Below are 24074 nucleotides of genomic sequence, written 5' to 3'. Positions count from 1 at the left end.
GAATTTGTCTTGGTGCTCTCAGAATACATAAAAGAAAGATACAGTCATCAAGAGTCAAGTGACAAAGTTACAGACATACAGTCACAAGTGGGAGGGGACAGTGATAAGGAGTGATGAGAAGATTAATAGTAATAGTATTGCAGACTTGTAAATAATTGGACAGTGTTGAGAGAAATATTTGTTTAGCAGAGTGATGGCGTTCAAGAAAAATTCATATCAATTGCAGCCGTTCACCAAGACAATAATGATTATCTGAAAACCTCCTGCCAGAAAATATAATTACATTTTCTAGAGGGTGCAGGATGTCTATGTCTATCAGGAGACAAGGCCTTTTTGATTGGTTTTGGAATTGATTGGTTAATATTGCTGTGCATATGGGCATGCAGAGATACTGAAATAATACAGACTAAGGCTGCTTTTGGGATTTGATCTGGAGTTTAAAATACAGGTATGAATATAACCTCAGGTATTTAGTACAGGTAGAATAACAACTGCTTTCATTAGGAGAAGAAAGTGGACATTTTGAGTTATGTAAGGTGTTTGTGTTGTTGAAAATTGCTGTTTTAATACAATTTTTTAAAAACAAATTTTATTCAGTTTTTCACATTAAAAACAAAAAATCTCTTTAGCGGACAATCTATTTCCGGGTCATCACCTTTACATACAAATATGACAGCAATTATACATTCATATATGCATACTTAATTCTAATAACCTTTTCCATTCCAAATTTTCAGTAAGGAGAGAAACAAACACATTAATTCTAGCCTCTTTCATTAATCTCAATCGAAACATCTTTTTGTTTCATTTCAATTATTTCAAATATAATCCTTTAATATTTATTTTAAAAGTAAAGATAAACAATATGTGTTTGCATAATAATAACAACAACAACAACAACAACAACAACAATAATAATAATAATAATAATAATAATAATAATAATAATAATAATAATAATAATAATAATAAAGGTTACCAATGTCTCTCCTTGCTTTTAATAGTCTATATTAACTTATTAATTTAGTTGGTTCTTTAGTCTGTCATATTTCCTTTCCATTACACATTCTTTTTATAAATTCTAGATTAATACGAATTTTAACACTAAAGAAAAAAAAAAGTATAGGTTTTCCCCCCTTTTACTGCTTTGAGTGTGACACCTCAATGATTAAAATATACCTTTATTCCCTCATCTTGATTCCCAATATACCATTATTTTTAAGAAGTTACAATAATAATCATTACATCTTTTCATTTGGATTCCGCAGCATATTTTCCCCCCCTTAATTTTTAATAAAAGTTATCAGTATCTATATTACCCTATTTTCTAAATATTTTAATTGCAGAAATATTCTTATTACCCCTTGTCACCCTGCAGAATCCCCTTTTTAATTCATCAACCATTATCTCTGAAAAAACTATTTCTTTTCAACGTTTTACTATTTCCGTATTTCTTTATTTCATGCACCTGTTTCTTACTGCTTCTCCTCCCCTCTTTTCCCCATATTTTTTCTCATTCCAGTTTATATCCCTCTCTTTCTTAATATCTTCCTTTTCCCTTTTCTGCTGGGTCTTTCTGCCTTTCCCGACTTCACAGGTATTCCCCTTTTGATTGCCTTCTTAAATCTCAACTTTTTAACCTTCCTTCTTTCCCCACTTCTTTGTAGTGTTCTTTGTGTTAATTGTCTATTTAAAATGTCTTCTCCTTGAGTCGATTGTTCCTCCTCTGAAGCTGTTTCTTCTTGTTCACCATTTCCATTTTTTCTAACACAGAGAAAAGTGATTTGCCTCTTTCCTGTAGTAATTCTCTCATATTTTTAAGTTCCATTTTTAATTCCCGAAGAGATATCATCATTACACACTCTTATATTTTATGATCGTTAAAGTCCACAAAAAAAACCCACTTTTACTTTCCTTCTTTCTTCTTTCAATTTTCTAAAGTTCTCAATTATTCCAGCCAAGGGTCTATACCAAAAACATCAATCAATCCCACAGTCAGTCTTTCCTTGCTTTTTTCTTTATTCTGGTTCTGCTTTCACTTTCTAAGATTCTTACTTTGTTTCAATATTTCTTTAATGTTATATCCACACAAGTTCATTCAGAAACAGGATGCTTTCCCTTTTGTTTGAGCTCAAGTTTTTGTCAAAAGGTGGCACTCTTCATTATACAAAGTCTTCACCTTTTTCCCCTATTTTTTTTGTTTAGGGTTTTTCGAACCTCAATATTACAGCACAGTCCAGTCTCCAATTTGTAAACTTTATTATTATTATTATTTGACAATCTTAAGTCCAGCTTTATTTTATGCCTGTTTATTGCCAAAATATATTAGTCCAATTTAGTTAAATCTTTAGTTCCAGCTTCTTCCTTTCCTAGTTCGAAGCCCCGCTTGGCTGTCAAAAATATTTTCTTATTTTTTTTCCTGTCCCTTTGTAATTTCGCCGCTCACTTTTCTTTTCTTAACAATTCCATGTTACCTTAATCCCGGGGTACTTTTGTTTAGTTGTATTGCTCAGTTGTCCCGGTTCAGATGTTATCCACCTCTTTCTTCCCTCCTGCACAAAGCTTAATCTAGCTGAGTCCTCCTCTTCGGGGTGGCCATTTTAAACTACCACTGCAGTCGTCTTGGGGAGACCAAGCCCAGGAGGGGAGATGCAACTCCCCTCAACCTGGCTTGCGGCTTCCCCTTACTCCACCGTCCCTCCAAGGCAGCTTCAGCCCCTAATCGTAATGATCGGGGCTCTCCAACGAAAGAGCACGGACCATAGCCGCAGAGAGTCACGATCTACGGTCCGTCAGCGAGGAGGCTCTGCCTTCTTCCGACTCTGTTTTAATACAAAATCTTTGTCAATCCATAGATTTATTGATAGTATAAAGAGAAATTTTACAGCATGTTTTACTCTGCATATATGAAAATATACTTGCTCTCATGAGAGTTAGTAAGTGTTAACTTGGACCTCTGTTATCTATGTATTATATTAGCAAATGCCTCTTTTGTAGTACTTAAATGTTTGAAATAATATAACCACTGTGCTTTATTTGGTTGTTCCTTAGGCATCATCAGGTATTACAATCCCTAAACCCCCAAAGCCTCCAGATAAGCCACTCATGCCCTACATGAGGTACAGCAGGAAGGTGGGTACAAAATGCTTGGTCCCGGTTAAAGGTCTGTCTCATCTTAACCTATCTCATGGTTGTTCTAAAATGTGTTTGAATTCAAAAGCAAACCTGTTACTACAGCTTTGCTTATGTTTTTTTTCCTTAAGGGAAAATTAAGAACTCAGTGGCTTCTTCCTTTCACAGTGAAGGCAAAAGCAATCTACCCACAATGGAGAGGGGAAAATAAGATTCTCCACAGAATGAAACGTAGCCACCATACTGTTGCGGAGAAATGAAGACCCTTTTTATTGACTATTTTTAAAAAAGCTTAAAGTATACTACCGCTTCCTCTGCTATCAAGGATGCATCGGGTGCCTTATTGGCAGAATTTTCTATATTAAAAGTATCCGCTTTCTGTGGCAAAGCAGGATTGGTGCAACTCCATAACTGGACTTTGCAATAGTGACAGTAGGATCTACTTTGCTCTTTAAAAGATGTTTTTGTTTTGGAATTCTCTTCTCTTACTTTAGGGAAAGGGAATAAGGGTGTGGTGTCACACCCCCTCCTTTTTCCTTTTCTTGTTTTTAATTCACTGGCTTTTTTTCCTGATAAAGAGCTTAGGTCTTATGGACAGCACCTGATCCAGTCCAGTGTCAAGGAGTAACTAAGTCAAAAGGAGGACTGTGGTGTTACCTGCTTTTCTATCTCTGGTTCTTTAAAATCCGTTGCTTAAGACAAAAGAGAAGAACCGTATGCAGGATTTAAGGGAGAGGATGCTGTGAAAAGGATGGTGTTCAACTGTCAATAAAACCAGGCAGTAGATAAACGTACCTCTGTCTTCCCACCCCATAGAAATAATCAAACGGTGGACATAGCATAGCCCAAAATAACTATCTAGTGTAGCCTTGCTTTGTGGTGATAATTCTCTGAAATGACCGTAGTCGTGGTAGTGATATTAACAAAACATGTGTTTATTTTGTAAGTATTTCGTTAGCTGGAGCTTTACTACAGATGTTTTTTATTAAGGTCTGGGACCAAGTGAAGGCATCCAACCCTGACTTGAAGTTATGGGAAATTGGGAAGATCATCGGAGGGATGTGGCGTGACCTCACTGATGAAGAGAAGCAAGAATACTTAAATGAATATGAAGCAGAAAAGGTACACAGAAGAAATCTCCCTCTCACTCCCAAATGATGCTGGAAGTCTGTCTTTCTCTTTCATACACATAAAGCTAAAATAAAATAAATAAAAAAGACTGGTTCTGGAGGTCACTTACGGGCTTACGTACAGGGGCATTATTAAGGAAAGAAAACTCAAATCAATTTTTGCTGTGCATGGCCAGATCCACTAAAGAATTTTAAGGAGAGTGTGATAGAATCACGATACCATGGATGACCTGAAAAGAGCCCAGCTTTAGTCAAAGTACTCTCCCTCTCTGCCCCCAACTAAACATCTGAGCATAAAGGCACCTGGAAATAAAGCACAGTTAATGAGACTCCCCTCTTCCAGTTCCTCCCAACATCATATTCCTCTGTACTTCCCTTTGCTGAAATGTTTAAACGCAATCCTACCCTGCTTCTGGCTGTGAGACCCTTGCAGAAGAGAGCAATTGTGTATCAGTAAACATCCCTGAGGTATACATCTCTTGCTTGTCCTTGTGTACTGCAAGGATTTCTTAATTGATTGAAATTCCTAAGATTATGGGAGATAAGGTTTGTTGTGTGCGTGTGTATTATATGTATGTTTGTTTGTTTAAAAATTGTATCTATCTACCTGTAGATAGAGTACAACGAATCAATGAAGGCCTATCATAACTCACCTGCTTACCTTGCCTATATCAATGCCAAAAGCCGTGCTGAAGCTGCACTGGAGGAAGAAAGCCGGCAAAGGCAATCTCGAATGGAGAAAGGTGAACCTTATATGAGTATCCAGCCTGCAGAGGATCCAGATGGTAAGCAAGAGAGGAAGAAATAGTGTTGCTGGCCACAAAGAATGACATCCTTGAGTTGTAGCTTCTTTTTACTTGGCAATAGAATTTTTCAGGATTCAGAAATCAATCTCATATTCTTTTCTTAAAACAACTTGCTGGGGAACCAGTTGTGATTTGGAAAAAATTCTATAAACATCACAATTCTTAGTTTGGGATCTGCACATAAATAGGATGAAGCTGCATAGAACAAAAGCAGTGGTATTAAACTTCCATCAATTATTGTTTTGCAATCTATAACAGATTTATTTTTATCCCATCTTTATTATTGCTGTATTATAAGTTAGCAAAGATTCATAAAACTGTAGTCTACTTTCATGCTTAAGGCAGGACCAGAACTCACAGTACTTTCTAGCCTGGTACCTTGACCATTAGACTAAATAGTTCTTACATGAACTAACATAGTTCTATCATCAAAAGTAGAAAATTTAAGATCTTCTCTTGCATAAATATTTGCCCCCAGCTGGATTTAATTAATGTACTGCTTAGAAAAGTATGTATTCTAGCATCTTGATTTTTGCAGACTGGACTTAACAGTTCATTTAACAGTTCTGAAAAATAAACTAGGTTTTTCACTGGCAGTTACAAAGGAAGTTGCCTATTGAATAGAGATCTGTAAAATTGTCCCAAGGGGTTATACAAGAGAATAAACTATGTCTTCACTTATTTAAAGACCTTGAGTCTTTTTCATAGGAATTTGAGAACAGATTTGAATTGTACCATAAAAATAGCAAAATCAGATCAAGAAGTCAGAATATTCAAAGAAGTAAGGAAAAAAATAATTGAAATGCTAAGTATTTTTTATTATTATTAATTTTTTCAGTCCTCTAGATTCTTTGCCCAAGCCAGTTAAGGTCCGATGAATTGTTAGAAACTTTAATCAGTTTTTTTATTTCCATGTTTCAGATTGAGCTGAAGGTTGAAATTGATACAGTATAGCAGGGGTCAGGGAACTTTTTTACCTTTTACCCCCAAAATTTTTTATAAACGCCGACGTTACCCCTTTGATTTGAAAGGAAGGAAATCATACACTATTTGAATTCAAAATGTTATTGGATGTATTTAAAATTACTTTGAAAGCTTCAACGGGGGGAGAGTCCGAGTTTGGTGGTTTGCTTGCAGACGTTTCATTATCTGACTAGGTAACATCTGATGTTGTTACCTAGTCGGGTAATAAACGCTCTGCCAGCAAACCACCAAGTTCAGGGAACGCCAATGCCTGCTCATTGCAACCCTGAGCGACAGATAGTCCCTGCAGGACGGCTGAGAAGCCTCGCCTCTCGGCCCTGCCTTCATCAGCCCCATCCCTCAGGTGTCTCCCTCCCTCCCTCAGCCTCATCCCTCAGGTGTCTCCCTCCCTCCCTCAGCCCCATCCCTCAGGTGTCTCCCTCCCTCCCTCAGCCCCATCCCTCAGGTGTCTCCCTCCCTCCCTCAGCCCCATCCCTCAGGTGTCTCCCTCCCTCCCTCAGCCTCATCCCTCAGGTGTCTCCCTCCCTCCCTCAGCCCCATCCCTCAGGTGTCTCCCTCCCTCCCTCCCTCAGCCCCATCCCTCAGGTGTCTCCCTCCCTCCCTCCCTCAGCCCCATCCCTCAGGTGTCTCCCTCCCTCCCTCAGCCCCATCCCTCAGGTGTCTCCCTCCCTCCCTCAGCCCCATCCCTCAGGTGTCTGCCTCGTTCCTCTCTCAGTCGCTCTCTCACTCCTCACCAGCCCAGGAAGAAACTGCTTCAAAGAAGCCGGCAGGGTGGCTTTTCCTGTCGGCTCAGCTTCCCAAAGCGCCCGTTCACCCCCGCCCGCCGCCCGCGGTTCAATCCAGTGCTCCGTTCTGCCTGCCTGCCTTCGTTTCTGGTAGTTTGGAGCAGCTTCGCTGAGAAAAAGAGGCGAATAGTTATTATTCTCAGCCGAAGCTGCTCCGAAACTACCAGAAACGAAGGCAGCCAGGCAGGCAGAATTGATTGGATTGATTGGCGGCGGGGTGGGGGTAAAAACGGGCGCTTCAGAGGAGCTGCGCCGACAGGAAAAGCCACCCCCCACCCCGGCTTCTTTGAAGCAGTTTCTTCCTGGGCTGGTGGAGGAGCGAGAGAGCGACTGAGAGAGGAATGAGGCGGGAGGAAACCGAAGCTGCTGAGCCAGAGAGCAGGACAGGCTTCCGTTGCTTCCTCCCTCCTCTTCTCTCATTTGTGTCCTTGATTCCCGATCCCAGCAGCATTCACCGAAGGCGAACAGAATGTCGGAAATAAAATGCCTGGGGGTAATGAGAACGGTCGCGCCAGCGCGACCGTCCTCATTACCCCCAGGATTTTCAGTTTTACCCCATTTGGGGTAATTTACCCCTGTTCCCCGACCACTGCAGTATAGCTTGCCTAAACCACCCACTGAGTTCTCACAGTTGACTAGCAAGCCTTCCAAATTAAAGCTCTTACCCTAAATATAATATGGAAGTTCTTCACTTACATTTTAAGATATATTTGAAATAAGATACCAAGATTTATCCTGGATCAGTCATCTATGAATATCTGAGCAGAATTGCTTTTTAAAGTTTTCTTTGTATAGATCCAGCAGCTTCTGCTTCAGCTTCTGCTTCTGTCATTTTTTTATTTTTTGAGAGGGGAACTGTTCATCTGAAAATATATTAATCTCTTCAGCCCCACTTTTCCTTTTCTGTTAGACAAGGATAATAACTTTTTTTTTTAATGCAATGCAGTCTCATTTTGGAATAAGTTCAGTGCTGAGGTTAAAAATCAGGGAGACAGATTTACCTTTATGCTAAATCATATAACCATGGTATATTCCTTTCTAAAGCATCAGTTTTCATCGTGGGAGATTCAGAAAAATAAGCAACCATACATATCTTATAAAAGATATTATAAACAGTCATTCAGTAGTACAATGATCATACATTTCCCAGTCTCTCATTGACTCCGTCTTGTGCTGTGCACTACCAGAAGTTCAAAGGGTGCACATCTCTGCCCCAAGTATTTATTTTGTGACTCCCAGAAGCTGCTGGTTTTTAACAGTTATTATGGTTGGTCATGCAATCAGCTAGATGTTTAGATAGGATTTAGCATTTTTGTCCACCTATTCTAAGAACCTGGGTAGGCAAATATTGTTTTTTAAGAAAGATACCATTGCAGATAAATATACATCTGTCAAAATAAAGCTGCCATTTGCAATTGACTGATGGTGATTTATCAATGCCAGTGATGTTCAATGCACCAGCTGTTTTGGGATTGTACCCAGTGCCTATTGTTCTTTCCTTTCTTTTACCAAAGTCATTCCATTTCTGTTTTCAAATCTTTGTTTTCTCAAGTTCTTTCCCTTCTCTTATGCTGTACTGCAACATCCACTATCCAGATTTTGTCTTTATTATTAACAGTTTTTAAGTTTCAGATATTAGGTAGCAGATGTTTGCCGGTTCAATTATGTTAAATTCTAAAGCCGCAGAGCACATTAGTTTCTTCATTTTTTATTATTTTGCCTATTTTGTGGTCAGTTCTTGCTTTCAGGCAAATGGCATTTTTGCAAATATTCCGATACATCATTGTGGCTATTTTGTCATGCGATTTTTTCTTCTAGTTAATCTATGTGATTTTCTTGCAGCAGCTAACTAAACAGTCCAATATTTCTTTTGCTTCTTTGCAGATGTGGTATTTGTTTTCTCTTGTTATTTTCTTTGCCTTTTTAAAAATGTACTGGCCATGTTATACTTTGCTTAACCATGTCCCTTTTCTATTGTCACTTAGACTCTCTTGCAGGTTTGCTTTCTAGTGCTCAGTAAGTCTTCATAGTGTAGTAGCTCCAGTGCATCTTCTTCATTATCCTTCAGATATACTTTAAATGCCTTTTTTTTCCAACTGTCTGATGTACTTACAACATTCCATATCTGTCTATTTTCCTTGGTAAGAAGAATCTGTCAATATTGCTGCATAGATGAAGGACGTGATTCATTGCATTTTTTTTTCTAGTCTTCCTATCCAAGGTTTTTAGTTCCACTTGAATCCAGTCCACTATTCCAGCTGTGTATCTAAATGACTGGAATTGTCTTGGTGTCAGTTGCCTTGATGGTATGTTGTCCACAGACTTAAAGATCTTCACTCTTCTAATGTATTAAACACTAACCTTCTTGACTTTATTATGCTTGATGTTGTCAGCCTGAAGGATGCCCAGATATTTGTAGTGATCATTTTCATCCAGACTAGATATTATTTTGGGAGGGCATCTTGATTCCTTCAGTTTTCTGTAGTTTCCCCCTGTTGATGGTAAGAGTGGCACTTCTGGTCAGTCCAAATTCCACTGGAATATCCTAGCCATATACTTGGACTTGGTTGAGCAGCGATTCCATTTCAGATGTGTTTTTCCATACAGCTTCAGATTGCCCATGTAAAGTAGAAGGAATAGCCTAGCAGTTGGTTTTTGATATTTGATAGCCTTGGCCTGACTTGTTCTGTATTGCTGACAGAGAAATCAGTACAATGACAAACAGTAGTGATTCACTTGGAAGATTCATCTCTTAATGTTAATTTGTCCCAATCTTTAATTATTGATCAGCAACTGTCTTCCATTGAGCCATTGAGCTTTATTATTATTATTACTATAAATGGGCCAATTTGCTTTCAGCACTAAATTAGCGGAGCTCGGTATCTTCTCTTAAAGTTCTTCCCCACATGTTGCACCCTGTATCTTTTATTAGGTTTTTATTATCGGCGGAATATTTACTATATTCTGGCCCTACCAAGAGTTCATTATTGCCTGCATGAAAAGTCCTTTTTATTGAAGATTTTTAAATCAGGCATTTTGTTCCAGTTACTGCATAGAATCCAGGTATCTTGTTTTCAAAATAAATTGTTTAGAGAAAGAGCCTCCCCGCCCCAATTGTGTGATATGGGTCATGGGTATTTTAATTCTATAAACCTATAACCTTGCTGCCAGGATTCGGAACTCCAGTATCTGGGCAAGAGAATCCCTGAATTGTATGCTCACTTGGAATTATTAGGATGGGCTGTGAGGGCATATAAATATGATTTGCTCTCTCAGATATCATTTTAAAAGTTAAGCTTAAGTAAAATATATTGTGTATTAACAGACCTAATGGCCCCATATATAAATAGCTGTAGCATAGTTAGCTTTTCAGTTCTTTTTTTTTTTAAATATGGAGTTTGTTTTTTGGAGGGGATAAACTAGAAATTCAAGATTGCTGCTCAGAGACACTTTTCCAAAACTAGTTTTGGAAAAGACCAGTTCCTGTATCTAATATTCGTCATTCTGTCTTATTTAAAAGCAATTTGGAGAGATTCTTTGACTCTAGACTCTTTGATGTTTCTGATTTTGACAGGAAGAAAATGGGTGGCTATGAATTCACAATTAAGTTCATTAAGTAGATATTTTCATAGGGAATGATGACACAGAAGAGTGAGAGCTTGTTATGTGGAATTCCTTTAACCTGCTCCAATCATCTTTAAAATGGTGACTGACCTTTTTTCTGTTTAAAATATCAAATCAAAATATTCATTATATAAGGAACTTGTATACAGTAAATATTTTACAAAATACATTTTGTTTTACATAAAATATAGTTCATTTTTCCCAGTGCTCATTTTTGCAATTTATAATATTGAGGTAAATCATCTTTAATTTAAAACTACCTTGTAACTGATAATAGCAAGTTATTATCAGTAAGCAAGTGGGCTGATGGAAGAGAAAGAAAAACCTGTTGGGCATCACATAGAAGAAAGTTTTCCTTACCAAGCCTTTGTGAGCCTGTATATATATTTTGGTTGGATTATACATTTTTTAAACTTTTATAACAGGCCAAACTGTCTGTTAACCCAGTAATAGACTTCAATGAGCAGAGAACAATTTGCTTCCAAATTAAACTTATATGGGATGCAATTGATTTCATATAATTAAAAATCATTTATCATTCCCATATGGAAAAAGCAGTTGTGTATAATGATATTTAGAATAAGAAACATTGAATTTGAAACTTAATATAGTTGTGACTGTCTATCCCTTTTAAATGTGATATGTTTTGGACTACCTTTTCATAGTCTTCACTATGGTTCATGCTGGTCAAGGCTAATACAAATATAAATTCAAAACCTCTGTTGTCTATGCTTGGCACCTGAGAGATAAGTTTGATTGTTTGCCCCCATGTCTCAACTAAGTTATCCCCGTTTGTATGAATTTGCTGGATAGATTAAAGCTGACATTAGAAATTTGCAGATTGCAAAGACCCTTTTTGCAGCTTTTTTTCATCCATTATGGCACAAAATATGTGTTTGAATAGTAGTAATTATTTCCTGACAATTTTTCATTGAATATAATTCTAATCCCTTTCTGAGTGAGCAATTGTGATTGAAATTTGGGGGCTTCACAACCAGCAAGTGTTTAGGGCTATTGCAGAGTCCTGCAGTCATGTGAGATCAACATGTTTGCAACTTCACAGCTGGTTTCTGGCAAAATGTCAATAGAGAAGCCAGCAGTAAAATCATTAGTTGCAGTCATAGGATGTCTCACTGAATAATCTTTGGTGACTCATTTATTGACCAAATGTGAAATGATACCGTAAGTAATTCACAGTGACATATTTTGTTTAGCGATGGAGTTGTCTGTACCAATTGCGTCCATTAAGCGAGGACCATCTAAAATTGCATTTACACTTTCATTTCTCTGCATCAATCCCACTGGATCAGATTCCGTTCTATTAATATCTCTTACTTCTTTTGTTTGTACAGACAGCTAACATATGTTTCATTTGTTTGTTTCATTTCTAATTCATGTTTTTTACTATGTATTTCTCTTACATATCAAATTGCAATCTTCCATATGTTATTGTCAATACCAAATAGACCCATGTACAGTATTGACCTGCATTACTCACCATATCTTTGTTCAATCAAGATTTTGACCAAATATTGTTATTTTTGATAAAATATAGAAATTTAGACCAGGTAATCCACCCTTGGTCATTTTTATGCTGATTAAAGCATTGCTTGATAATAGTATGGATATAATAGACATAAATAGCACATTTTAATATGCCACAAATGCAGCCAAATCCTAGTGTTACTTATGCTATTCTATACAATTAGAGATGACTTTGCAAGCCAATATATTAATATCTGCAAACCTTTAGTATATGAAATGTAGTAATACACATTCAGGATGTATCCTAGCAAAGCTATTATTCACTTCTCTGTTACTTGAAAACCAACTATTTTATCTTTGCAGGACTGAATCATTCTGTGGTAAGGAAAATTAAATTTTACAATCACTATTTAGTAGCCTGTGTGAGTGTATATTTTGCATGTATTTTTATTTTGCATATGTCAACTTTTGAGACATCAGGAATTCAGGAAAAAAAGCTGAAATGTTTTTATCGAGATTAAATTGATAGAAAGGAATAAAGGAACAGAATAAAGTTTATGCCAGATTAAATGGTCATCACTGTGCATGATTTTGTTTCAGATTATGATGATGGATTTTCTATGAAGCATACTGCTACTGCCCGTTTCCAGAGAAACCACCGCTTAATTAGTGAGATCCTGAGTGAAAGCGTAGTCCCTGATGTTAGATCTGTGGTTACTACAGCAAGAATGCAAGTCCTCAAACGCCAAGTCCAGTCACTAATGGTTCATCAGGTAAAATATAAACATCAGTTGGGTGGGATGAGGTGAGATGGGATTTAGGAAAAGTTTATTTAAGGCAATGGATCCAGAATCATAAATGTTCATAATGTAGTTTGCCTGTTGTGTGATAATAACTGCAAGACCATTGGATAGATCTCCATCACTCATTTTAACTAAGTTCAGATTTTTTTTTATAATTTCTTCTTCTAACCTTTGAGGCTTTTAGTTCTGTAAGCCTTTAACTTGAGAAAACTCATGATTTTGCTGTTCCAGATTTGCTTTACTGCAAATGTTGTAGTTACATAAACCAGATTTGAAACTGATCTGTGGTATTATACAAAGATTTAGAAAGAACCAAAAGAATGTTTAGTCTAAGTCACTATTATGAGACAAACTAATTTTTTCAGCAGTATTTTTGCTGCTTCTTCTTAACCAGACTTTGTGACTGTGTAAAGCACAACTGACGTATAAATTGAGAGCCAATAAACCACAGATTCTTATGGATAGGTAACTCAAGCTAGTATGCATTCAACAGCAGTAACTTTCCAAATGAAATTGATTATTATATCCAACAGATATCTGTGTGCAATAGCATTTCCTCCCATATTTTATAAAAGTTCAGTCTGTCAGTTTGTTGGTACAGGTTATGTCAGTTATCAGAATATGCAAGGTGAAGAAGCAGAAGACCCTTTTCTTTCCTATAAAATAACTAGGGAATTCGGGCGGGAGTTCATTAATAGTTTGTTTTGAATTTTCTTTATTCTCCCATGAGCTGTTCAGAGCATCCAGAAGTGCGAGATGCTTCAGTCTCTTCTGGAAAGGCTGGGCTTAAAACTCCGGGACGCTCCTCCTCCTCCACGGAACACCTCCTCAGCGTCCCCCAGTTTTAGCTCAGCCTTCGTGGTAAGAGGTTGTGCATTCCCTGACTGGAACGGTTTCTGATTCAGGTTTGCTCTTGGGTTATTTTAGCTTTTAAAAATTCCCCATTTAATTTGGCTTTTTCAGGCTGGTCCCTCTATTAGGCTACCTCGATTAGTTCAAAAAACAGTTTCTTTGTAAATAGCGGAGCCTGCCACTCCACAGGCAGCTTGAGGCTACAGCCTCAGACAATTACCTTATCTAACTTTCCGATTGTCTTCTCTGCGATCGTAGCGGAGCGCTCGTAGCCGCGGCTCACTTCTCCTTGCCGTTTCGTCTGACAGGAGCATTTAACTCACAAGTTAGAGCCTCAGCAGCAGCGGCTCATTAGACGGCTCAGACATTAGCAACGGAGATTCTGCTTCCCGCCCTTTTCAACGGCTGGCTCAAGTTCATGCCTAATTAACACAGGCGCCATTCCCCGCTGGTTTCCCTTTTTGGGGACCAGGGCAGTACCTTCCCACTTTGTTCTCCCTGGGTTTAGCAGATCAGAACCCAAGTCCATTGTTGGGGTCCTAGGACTTATCCACCCAGCCCAGGCAGGCTGTTTCTGGACAACCTCCCATAGGCACATCTCCTCCAATGAGCACTGCCCGGCTAATCCCAGAGGCAACCTTCAACCCCACGGTCACCAGCCTAAGACAGGAGGAGGGATTACCTGATACTATCCCCATCGAAATGAGGCAATTGATGGAGATGGCGATTCAAAGGGGCATGGCAGCTGGAGTTCAGCAATCCATCAGGACCAGACACTTCTCGGCTGCTTGGATGCGGGATCCCTGTCCACTCGATCCTTTGCGCATATGGGACAACATCAAACTCAGGTATTCTCCAATATTCCTAACATACCAGCCCAGGGCTTTCGGGAGGAGGTAGAATTTGAGGATCAGGATGTTCCCATGGAGGTGGGGTCGATCCATCAGATGGACTTGGGATTGTCAGAGGCTGACCCACTAGAACGGGGAATGTCGGACGACGAAGGCCTCATTCCGGACCAACCTACTTTTTCTGGCCTTTTTCATCCGCACCTCTTTAAATCCTTACTGTTCAAGGCAAAGAACACCGCTAAACTAGGCACATCAAACCCTCATCCATTGTCAACAGGGTCTCAGGACGAATCCGAGGATCTAATATTCTCACAACCGACTAATGAGGCGGAAAATATTCCTGTCCCTCGTATGTTTGCTGAATTAGTACAAAATCAATGGGCATTAGCAGCATCATACCCAGCCCCAACAGGGTACAATAAACGATATTATAATTTGGCAGCAGAGTTTTCAAATTTTTTCAAAATGTCGGAGGTGGATGAGCCCATTGTGGCACTGGCCTCTTCTTCAACCTTTCCCAACGAGGCCGAGGAAGCCCTGAGACCAGAAGAAAAGAGAGGACGCACGTTTCTGATGCCTGGGCCATTAGGGCAGCTACAGCGCCATCCTTTTTTTACACGGTCCTCCCTCCGATGGCTCTTCCACTTGAGGGATATATTGCCGGTGTCAAATGTCAGAGCCCACCAGGACATAGCTAAAATTATTGCAGCAGCAGAATTCTCCGCCGACGCCACATTTAATGCAGTCAAATTCTCGTCTAAGGCCATAGCATCTCACGTATCAGCATGGAGACTGCTATGACTCAGACATTGGCAGGCGGATACCAAGCATAAATGCAAGTTTGCATCAGCCCCAATATCGGGGGATAAATTATTTGGCAGTGTCTTGGAGCCCCTCCTTATAGAGAATAGAAACAAGAAAAAAGTGCTTCCCCCTCTCTTTCGGAGGTCTGAAAACAGAATGCCCCAGTCGTTTTGAAGAGGTTCCTTTCGGCCCTACTATCAAAGCCCATACGTTCCCAGATCTCAGAGAACATCAGGCTACAGATCCAGTTTTAGACAGGATAGGTCTGAATCTTCCGATAGAGGTCAGTGGGGAGGTCAAAACAGAAGAAACCGCAGAGGCACCAGGGGCCGATGTTTTTGTCGCCCCAGTGAGTCCTTGACAGCAGTTCCCATTGGAGGGCAGCTAAAATTGTTTGCTGATCAATGGGACAGCTCCACCTCTGGTGCGTGGGTCAAGGACACTATTAGGTTTGGTTTGGCGCTAGAGTTTCAATCCTCCCCCCTGAACTTTTTCATTAGGAGCCCTAGGTCCACGGACCCCATTAGGAGGACGTTGATGCAGGAGGCTATCAATCATCATCTACATATTCGGGCCATTAGAGAGTCCCATCTGAACAGCGGGGTCACAGCTGTTACTCTCTATTGTTTGTGGTCCCAAAGAGTTCGGGGGGCTGGAGGGCAATTCTAGACCTCAAACGTCTGAACAGATCATTGGTTTATCGAAAATTCAAGATGACTACTCTCCAGTCCATTCTGCTCAGCATCAGAGAGAATGATGTCCTGACCTCCATAGATCTCACAGAGGCTTATCTACATATACCAATTAGACCTGCTCACTACAGATATTTTAGTTTCTGCTATTGTGATCGGCACTACGAATATATCGCCATACCATTCGGTCTGGCTTTGGCCCCTAGGACTTTTACCAAGGTCCCCGCAGCATTGGCTGCCTCACTCAGGATCAAATCTATTCGCTTACAATGTTATCTGGATGATATTTTAATGTTGTCATCTTCCAGACATCAAGCAAAATTGGATACCAAGATTACTCTGGAGACCCTTCAGGGTCATGGCTTTTCCATAAATTTGGATAAAAGCCATTTGATCCCCTCAACTAGGTTAGTTCATTTATGGGCAGTGATAGATACCGTGGAGGGCAAGGTCTTTCTCTCTCAGGACAGGTTAAACAGTATCCAGTCTTTGGCCAGAAAGATCAGAGCCTTAAAGAAGGTTTCCCTGGCAGTGCTGTCTCAACTGTTAGGGAAACTGATTTCTTGTATTTCCATTGTGCCTTGGCTCGATTCCATTCTAGAGAGCTGCAATGGTTTCTGCTACCTTTCCAGCGATCTGGAAGAGCCACTTCCATAGTCCGGATAAAGGTACCGCACAATGTTCTCTGATAGCTCCGCTGGTGGTCGGAAAACACAATAAACAAGGGGTGTCCTTTCAAGGAACCTTACAGGGCAACGATCATAACCGAAGCCAGCCCGGTAGGATGGGGAGCTCACTTCCAATCCCACACTGCGCAGGGAATTTGGACTATTTCCGAGCAATCACAAAGCATCAACCTGTTGGAGCTGCAAGCAGTTCACCTGGCCTTACGCAGCTTCTACCCCTTTTCCAATTATGCCACGTTCTGGTCGTGACAGACAATATCACAACCAAGGCCCACGTAAACAGACAGGGGGGTACCCATTCCAAACTTCTGGTGCTGGAGATGGCCAATTTGTTCAAAGGGGCCGAGGCCAATCTTGTTTTCACTCAAGGCAGAACACATAGCAGGGGCCTTAAACACAAGCGGACTGGCTCAGCAGGGCCACGATAAATCAGGCAGAGTGGCGCCTACACCCACCTGTCTTCCAGGAAGCAGTGCGGAGGTTTGGGCAACCAGTGATCGATCTATTTGCCTCTCCTCTCAACGCCCAATTGCCCCGGTATATTTCAAGGTACCCGACTCAGGGGGCGGAGGCCGTCAATGCCCTGCGTTGTCAGTGGCCTCCCGGACTTCTATATGCATTTCCTCCACTCCTGGTAATACCTAGGTTGATCCAGAAGTTATTGGAGGAACGAGCGGAATTGATATTGATCGCCCCTTACGGGTCCAGGTGAACGTGGTTCGTAGACTTACAGGACCTGTCGAGAGAACAACCTTGGAAAATTCCACCGTCGAAGGTTTTCCTCTCCCAAGGGCCGATACTTCACGCAAACCCACAATGGCTCAGTCTAACCGTATGGAGGTTGAGCGGAGCCGTTTAAGGGCCCAATAGATTTTAGAGGATGCTATTGCCACCATACAAGCATCCAGACAGTCCTCAACAAATCGTCTATATGAGGTCACGTGGTCTGCCTTCTGTCGCTGGTGCTAGGGGTCTAAGATCGACCCAACTGCCCATCAATACGACAATTATTGGCCTTTTTACAGGAGGGGTTGACCAAGGGCCTATCTCCAAATACTTTAAACAGACAGGTGGCGGCTTTAGCCTCAGTGATAGCCTGGTGTGACCTCTGGTCCATAGCGCACCATCCACATGTCCGCAGCTTTCTTAAGGGTGCTGCAAACTTACGACCTCCTGTAATTCACCGCTATCCCACCTGGGACCTCAACAAGGTGTTAACCGCATTTACAACTGGCCCGTTCAAGCCTTTAAGAACTGATAGTCTTAAATTCCTGACATATAAGGTGGCCTTCCTAATTGCAATCACATCAGCAAGGAGGATTTCCGAATTGGCGGCATTGTCAATGAGAAAGGACCTGTGTGTGTTTCATGCGGACAGAGTGATTCTCCGATTGGATCCATCGTTCACTCCTAAAGTAAATTCAGCCTTCCACAGAGCGCAGGAGTTGGTGCCTCCAAATTTTTGTCCAAAACCATCTCATAGACTGGAGCATCACTGGCATCGACTTGACATTCAAAGGGCCTTAAGCATCTATCCAGACCACACGGCGGCATTTCGAAAATCTGAGGCTCTATTCCTATCCTCCACTTTAGGGCAAAAGGTGTCATCAACGACCATTGGTAGATGGTTGAGAGCCACCATAGCTAAAACTTACGAATGCCAGTCCATCTCAGTTTCCTAAGGGCATTGCAGCCCACTCAACAAGGAGTGCGGTAACATCAGCAGCATGGGCCACACGGGCTTCCATAGACGAAATTTGCAGAGCGGCAACTTAGGCTTCACCATCTCCCTTTGTCAGAAATTATAAAATTGATGTCTATGCCTCAGCGGACACTTCATTTGGCAGAAGAGTCCTGCAGAGGGTCCACAGAGTTTAGGAGTGGATTTCAATCCAGACGGAGTCCCTCCCTAAGGACAGGCCAAGCTTTGGTATGTCCCACTTCTGGATGCTCTGAACAGCTCATGGGAGAAAGGGCGTTGGTACTTACCTGATACGCCCATTCTCTGTGAGCTGTGAAGAGCATCCAGCCCCACCCATTTCTTTCCGTCTGGTGGGGTTCCGTTCCAGTCAGGGATCTAGATTAGGTGATGAGTCCCGGACTTTGGCACTCAGTCTTCGCAAAACTGGGGGATGCTGAGGAGGTGTCCCGTGGAGGAGGAGGAGCGTCCCGGAGTTTTAAGCCCAGCCTTTCCAGAAAAGACTGAAGCACCTCCCACTTCTGGATGCTCTTCACAGTTCACAGAGAACGGGCGTATCAGGTAAGTACCAACGCCCTTTCTCAGCCTGAAGGATTGTATCTCTTTCCCACTATTAACATTTTCATATTATCCCATTCTTTTCAAATTAGCAAGAACATTTTTCTATGAGTCAATGAATCAGATCTGAATTATCCTCCAAATTAATTCTTATATCTGAAAACACATGCTAAGGTTATGAATATTTCTGCTCATAGAGCTCACCTCTCTGACTTGCCTTTGGGAGAGGGATAAAGAATGAGATCTCACCTAAGTACCTTAGATTAAGGGCTAGTATGGGTCCATGGCCTATTAGGAACTGGACCCACAAACAGTAGGCAAGCAAGCGAAGCTTCATTTGCGCATGTGTAGGATCACTTAATTGCAAGCAAAACCATTCCCCCTCCCCCAATCCAATCTGTGGGAAACAATTTATCTTCCGAAACTAGTTCCTGGTTCCAAAAAAGTTGGGGCCACTTCTTTAGATGATATCTAATCAAGATATATATATCTCCCAAAAGATATAGAATAGAATGCTTTATTGGCCAAGTGTGATTGGACACACAAGGAATTTGTCTTGGTATAAATACTCTCAGTATACATAAAGAAAAGGTACATTCGTTAAGAATCAAGAATCATAACGTACAACACTTAATGATAGTCATAGGGTACAATCAACAATCAAATCATACTAGGAAACAGTCAATATAAATCGTAAGGATACAAGAAACAAAGTTACAGTCCTACAATCACAAGTGGGAGGGGATGGGTGATAAGGAGTGATGAGAAGATTAACAGTAATAGTGTACACTTTGTAAATAGTTGAACAGTGTTGAGGGAATTATTTGTTTAGCAGAGTGATGGCTTTCGGGAAAAAACTGTTCTTGTGTCTAGTTGTTCTGCTGTGCAGTGCTCTATAGCGTCGTTTTGAGGGAAACAGTTTATGTCCAGGATGCGAGGGGTCTGTAAATATTTTCTCAGCCCTCTTTTTGACTCGTGCAGTATACAGGTCCTCAGTTGAAGGCAGGTTGGTAGTAATTGTTTTTTCTGCAGTCCTAATTATCCTCTGAAGTCTGTGTCTATCCTGTTGGGTTGCAGAACCAAACCAGACAGTTATAGAGGTGCAGATGATAGACTCAATAATTCCTCTGTAGAACTGTATTAGCAGCTCCTTGGGCAGTTTGAGCTTTCTGAGTTGGCACAGAAAGAACATTCTTAGTTGTGCTTTTTTGATGATGTTTTTGATGTTAGGTGTCCATTTTAGGTCATGTGATATAGTAGAACCTAGAAATTTGAAGGTCTCTATTGTTGATACTGTGTTGTCTAGTATTGTAAGAGGTGGTAGTATGGGAGGGTTTCTTCTAAAGTCTACCACCATTTCTACAGTTTTGAGTGTGTTCAGTTCCAGATTGTTCCGGTTACACTACGAGGCAAATTGTATAACCTCCTGTCTGTATGCAGATTAATTGTTGTCTCAAATGAGACCAATCACTGTTGTGTCATCAGCAAATTTCAGTATTTTAACAGATGGATCGTTTGAGATGCAGTCATTGGTATATAGGGAGAAGAAAAGTGGAGATAGCACACAGCCTTGGGGGGGCCCTTTGCTGATTGTACAGGTATCGGATGTGATTCCACCTAGCTTCACCTGCTGCTTCCTGTCTGTTAGGAAGCTTATGATCTGCTTACAAGTGTGTTCAGATACCTCTAGTTGGTGTAATTTACTTAGAAGAGTGTCTGGAATGATGGTATTGAATGCTGAACTGAAGTCTACAAAGAGGACCCTTGCGTAGGTATTTGGAGATTCAAGGTGTTGTAGGATGTAATGCAGAGCCATGTTAACAGCATCATCTGTTGATCTATTTGCTCGGTATGCAAACTTCATGGGATCTAACAGCGGATCCGTGATGGTTTTCAGGTGGGATAGCATAAGCCTTTCAAAGATTTTCATAACTACAGATGTTAGAGCAACTGGTCTGTAGTCCAGTTCCTTGATGGAGAGCTTCTTTGGCACTGGGATGATGGTAGAATGTTTGAAGCAGGAAGGAACATAGCACATCTCTAGTGATCTATTGAAGATTCGGATGAAGATGGGGGCCAATTGGTCAGCACAGACTTTTAAGCAAGAAGGAGTTATCTTGTCTGGCCCTGGTGCTTTTCCTGGCTTCTGTCTGTGTAATAGATCTTGCATTTCTTTTTCTGTGATCACCAGAGGTTGTGAGCCCAATGGATTGGGGCCAGTTGTAGGAGGCTTGGCTGTTGTTGGTGTGTTTGAGGTGTGGGTTGTGGAGACAGATGGCTGTAGTTTCTTTTCAAACCTGCAGTAAAACACATTCAGGTCATCTGCTAGTTGTTGATTTCCTTCTGCCTGGAAAGGAGGTTTGCTGAAGCCAGTGATGTTTTTAAGAGTTTTCCACATGTTTGCTGGTTCATTTGTTGAGAATTGATTCTTTAACTTTTCAGAGTAGCTTCTTTTTGCTGCTCTGATCTCTCTTGTTAATATGTTTCTGGTCTGGTTGTATAGCATTCTGTCACCTTTTCTGTATCATCTAATATATATTTTGTGTTCTATCACAAAAATGAACCTATTGAATTAAATGGAACAAGAAGCTGCTGCTTTTAAAAATACTGCTGGACATTTTTATTAACATGGAAAGAGCAGAACCTAGTTTTCAACATATGTGTTAAATTATAGGTATTGGTAGATTTTTTGGTTTAATGTTGTAGCTGCTAATATTTAGAACACAAAGCAAGTGGTTTATTCTGAATTGTTACTCTTTAAATTCTTAATTCTATAATGTTGAAACTTACACAGTATAAATAAATAGTATATACTTGCATAATTCTTATAATATCCCATAAGGAAATTTTGAGCACTTTTTATAGACATCAGGTAAATTCAGATTAGCCATAAAACTAGTAATTTGTGAGAGAGTAGGATTTCTAAATGCAGGATAAGTTTTGGCATAGGAGAGATATGCCATTTGCCACATGTTTTAGAAAGATCTGAAAAGGATGATTCGGGTGTTCATATAATCAGGCATGGATATTTGCCTTATTCTGAAACAATATGTGAAAAGCATTGAAGGTACTTACAGCCTTTGAATCAAGTTTCTGTTTTTCAATTTGCAAAGCATTCAAAAATGAATTCAGTTTCCCTTTTTCATGACTTACCTCAGCAATCAAATATACCAGTATATTTCAAATAATGTGTATTTGTTTTTTCACTGAATATTTTCATTTTCCCCTCTCCATAGCGTAAACTTGAAGCTGAACTCCTTCAAATAGAAGAACGTCATCAAGAAAAGAAGAGGAAGTTTTTGGAAAGCACGGAATCTTTTAACAGTGAACTTAAACGGGTAGGGTTCCCTAGAGCGTTTCTGCTTTCACTGAGCATATGTAGAAGTCTCCGATCTTTTTTCAGTTCAGATGGAAAAAAGAGGTGCATGTTAAATCTAATATTGTGGTGCCCCACACCTGCAAGTTGCCTGGGGGCAAAAATCATACTTTCACTTTTTTGTATATTTTGTGCTTGGATCCTGCTGCCTAATGTTTTATTGGACATTAGTACAAATGAAGCCTGAGTTCAAAAGAATCTACGCGATGATCTGGATCAACCTGCATCTATGATTAGTTTTATTTGAAGAAGGATCCCTGATGCCTTTTGTAAACATTTTTCCTACATTCTATTGAATAATTTGGAAACAAAAATTTAAAAATACCTCCCTCTGTACCAATGCTAACTTTAAAATAAAAGAAATACAGGCCCAAAAAGTTCACAGCTTTTCTAACCAAAGAATTAAGTTGGAAATAAATGGCTTTCCAGGTGGCCTTCCAGATTTTTGAACTAGAATTCCTTGCCTAAGGAAGAAATTTAAAACATCTGACATACCAATGCACTACATTTTTCCTACATTATATATCTGGGTATAACTATTTCACCTGCCATTTGATGAGCAAATTCAAATGATTGAATATACCATCAAGTATAAAAGAGGGGAGAAGGTAACCAATGACCTCTGGGCAATAATGTTAACCCTCTGGAACACTGTCCTATCTGCCACTATGCAATTGGTAAACCGTGCAAAGGTGCAGTAAGTTAAAATACTCTCTATGGTGCACCAGTAGAAGACCACCAGCAGTTTCTCATTAAGTTGTTTTTTCCTGAGAAGTCTCAGGTAGTATAATTTGTTGGGCCTTTTTAACCAGTGTTGGAATGTGAGTGCCCCAGGTCAGGTCAGGTCAGGTCCTCTTTTATGATAACATCCAGAAACTTAAAACTGGCCACATGCTCCACTCAGTCTCCATTGATAAGCAGGGCTGGATATCTGATCTATTCCTTCTATAGTCCACTATAAGCTCCTTGCTCTTACTGGTGTTAAGGACCAAGTTATTGTCTCCACACCATGGAAGCCGATCCACCTCATCTTGACAGGTAGACTCATTCCCCCTGGAGATGAGTCCCACCACTGTTGTATCATCATTTATTATACTTGATGAACTTTCCTATGGATACTCTTATAAATCTGCATTTTTAGCCTATTTTTAGAACTCAGTGATACTTCCATGTAGACACATCTATTACATTGTAAGCAAACTGTTGAATTCTCCTCAGATTTCCTACTTCTAAAGGTCCTCATTTTTCCTTCAAAGAAAGAATTTAGAAAAGTGATGATAAAAAATTCATCTGCAGATATTATAACATTGCATAAACTATCAAAAACCAGTTCTGAATTGTTAGCAAATTGAATAGGTCAATTCATTCATTCAATAAATCCATATAAATGCAATACTAAAATATTGTAAAATGAAGTGTTGACTAAGAATTACAGATTACTTTAGAGTTATAACTGAATCACTGAAGAAATTTTCAACAGGTTTAGACATGTCTCATTAGAAATTTCACTATTGGCAAATAAGTTTCTTCATTGTCTGGCATGTGCATTAGCCTCCTTTGTTCCTTCTCCAAATTCTGTGTTCTTTTGGTACTTGGCTTTTTCATGTTGCCATGATATGTTTGGCACAGTTGTATTGCTTATAATAAAAATGATGCATTTGTTGTTTTCGAATTACAGTATATAGAACAGTAAATATTACAGAGAGTCAAGCTAAAGATGTATGGTTGTGTTTTCAACCTCTTAAGATTTCTGGGATTTTAGTATAGAGTACTATATCGTCATTTTCTAATGAACTTGTTTTTCTTG

The 24074-nt window shown here is 39.9% G+C and overlaps 1 protein-coding gene across 5 annotated transcripts in view; it reads left to right on the top strand.

Annotated features, from left to right (window-relative positions):
* SMARCE1 (SWI/SNF related BAF chromatin remodeling complex subunit E1) overlaps window positions 1–24074 on the top strand; it is a 51515-nt gene that overhangs the window by 24023 nt on the left and 3418 nt on the right. For all 5 annotated transcript variants that reach the window (XM_026686051.2, XM_087946271.1, XM_026686052.2 and 2 more), the window contains 5 exons: window positions 3052–3132; window positions 4123–4254; window positions 4876–5047; window positions 12547–12719; window positions 22128–22229. In XM_026686051.2, coding sequence (XP_026541836.1) covers window positions 3052–3132; window positions 4123–4254; window positions 4876–5047; window positions 12547–12719; window positions 22128–22229 — 660 coding nt within the window. The remainder of the gene's footprint in view (window positions 1–3051; window positions 3133–4122; window positions 4255–4875; window positions 5048–12546; window positions 12720–22127; window positions 22230–24074) is intronic.

This window comes from Notechis scutatus, chromosome Z (assembly GCF_049901735.1).
Source record: "Notechis scutatus isolate UNSWTSFEM ecotype Mainland chromosome Z, rNotScu1.2, whole genome shotgun sequence".
Lineage (NCBI taxonomy): Eukaryota > Metazoa > Chordata > Lepidosauria > Squamata > Elapidae > Notechis > Notechis scutatus.
Note: the sequence above shows the minus strand (reverse complement) of the source record. Positions and strands in the feature narration are given on the sequence as shown.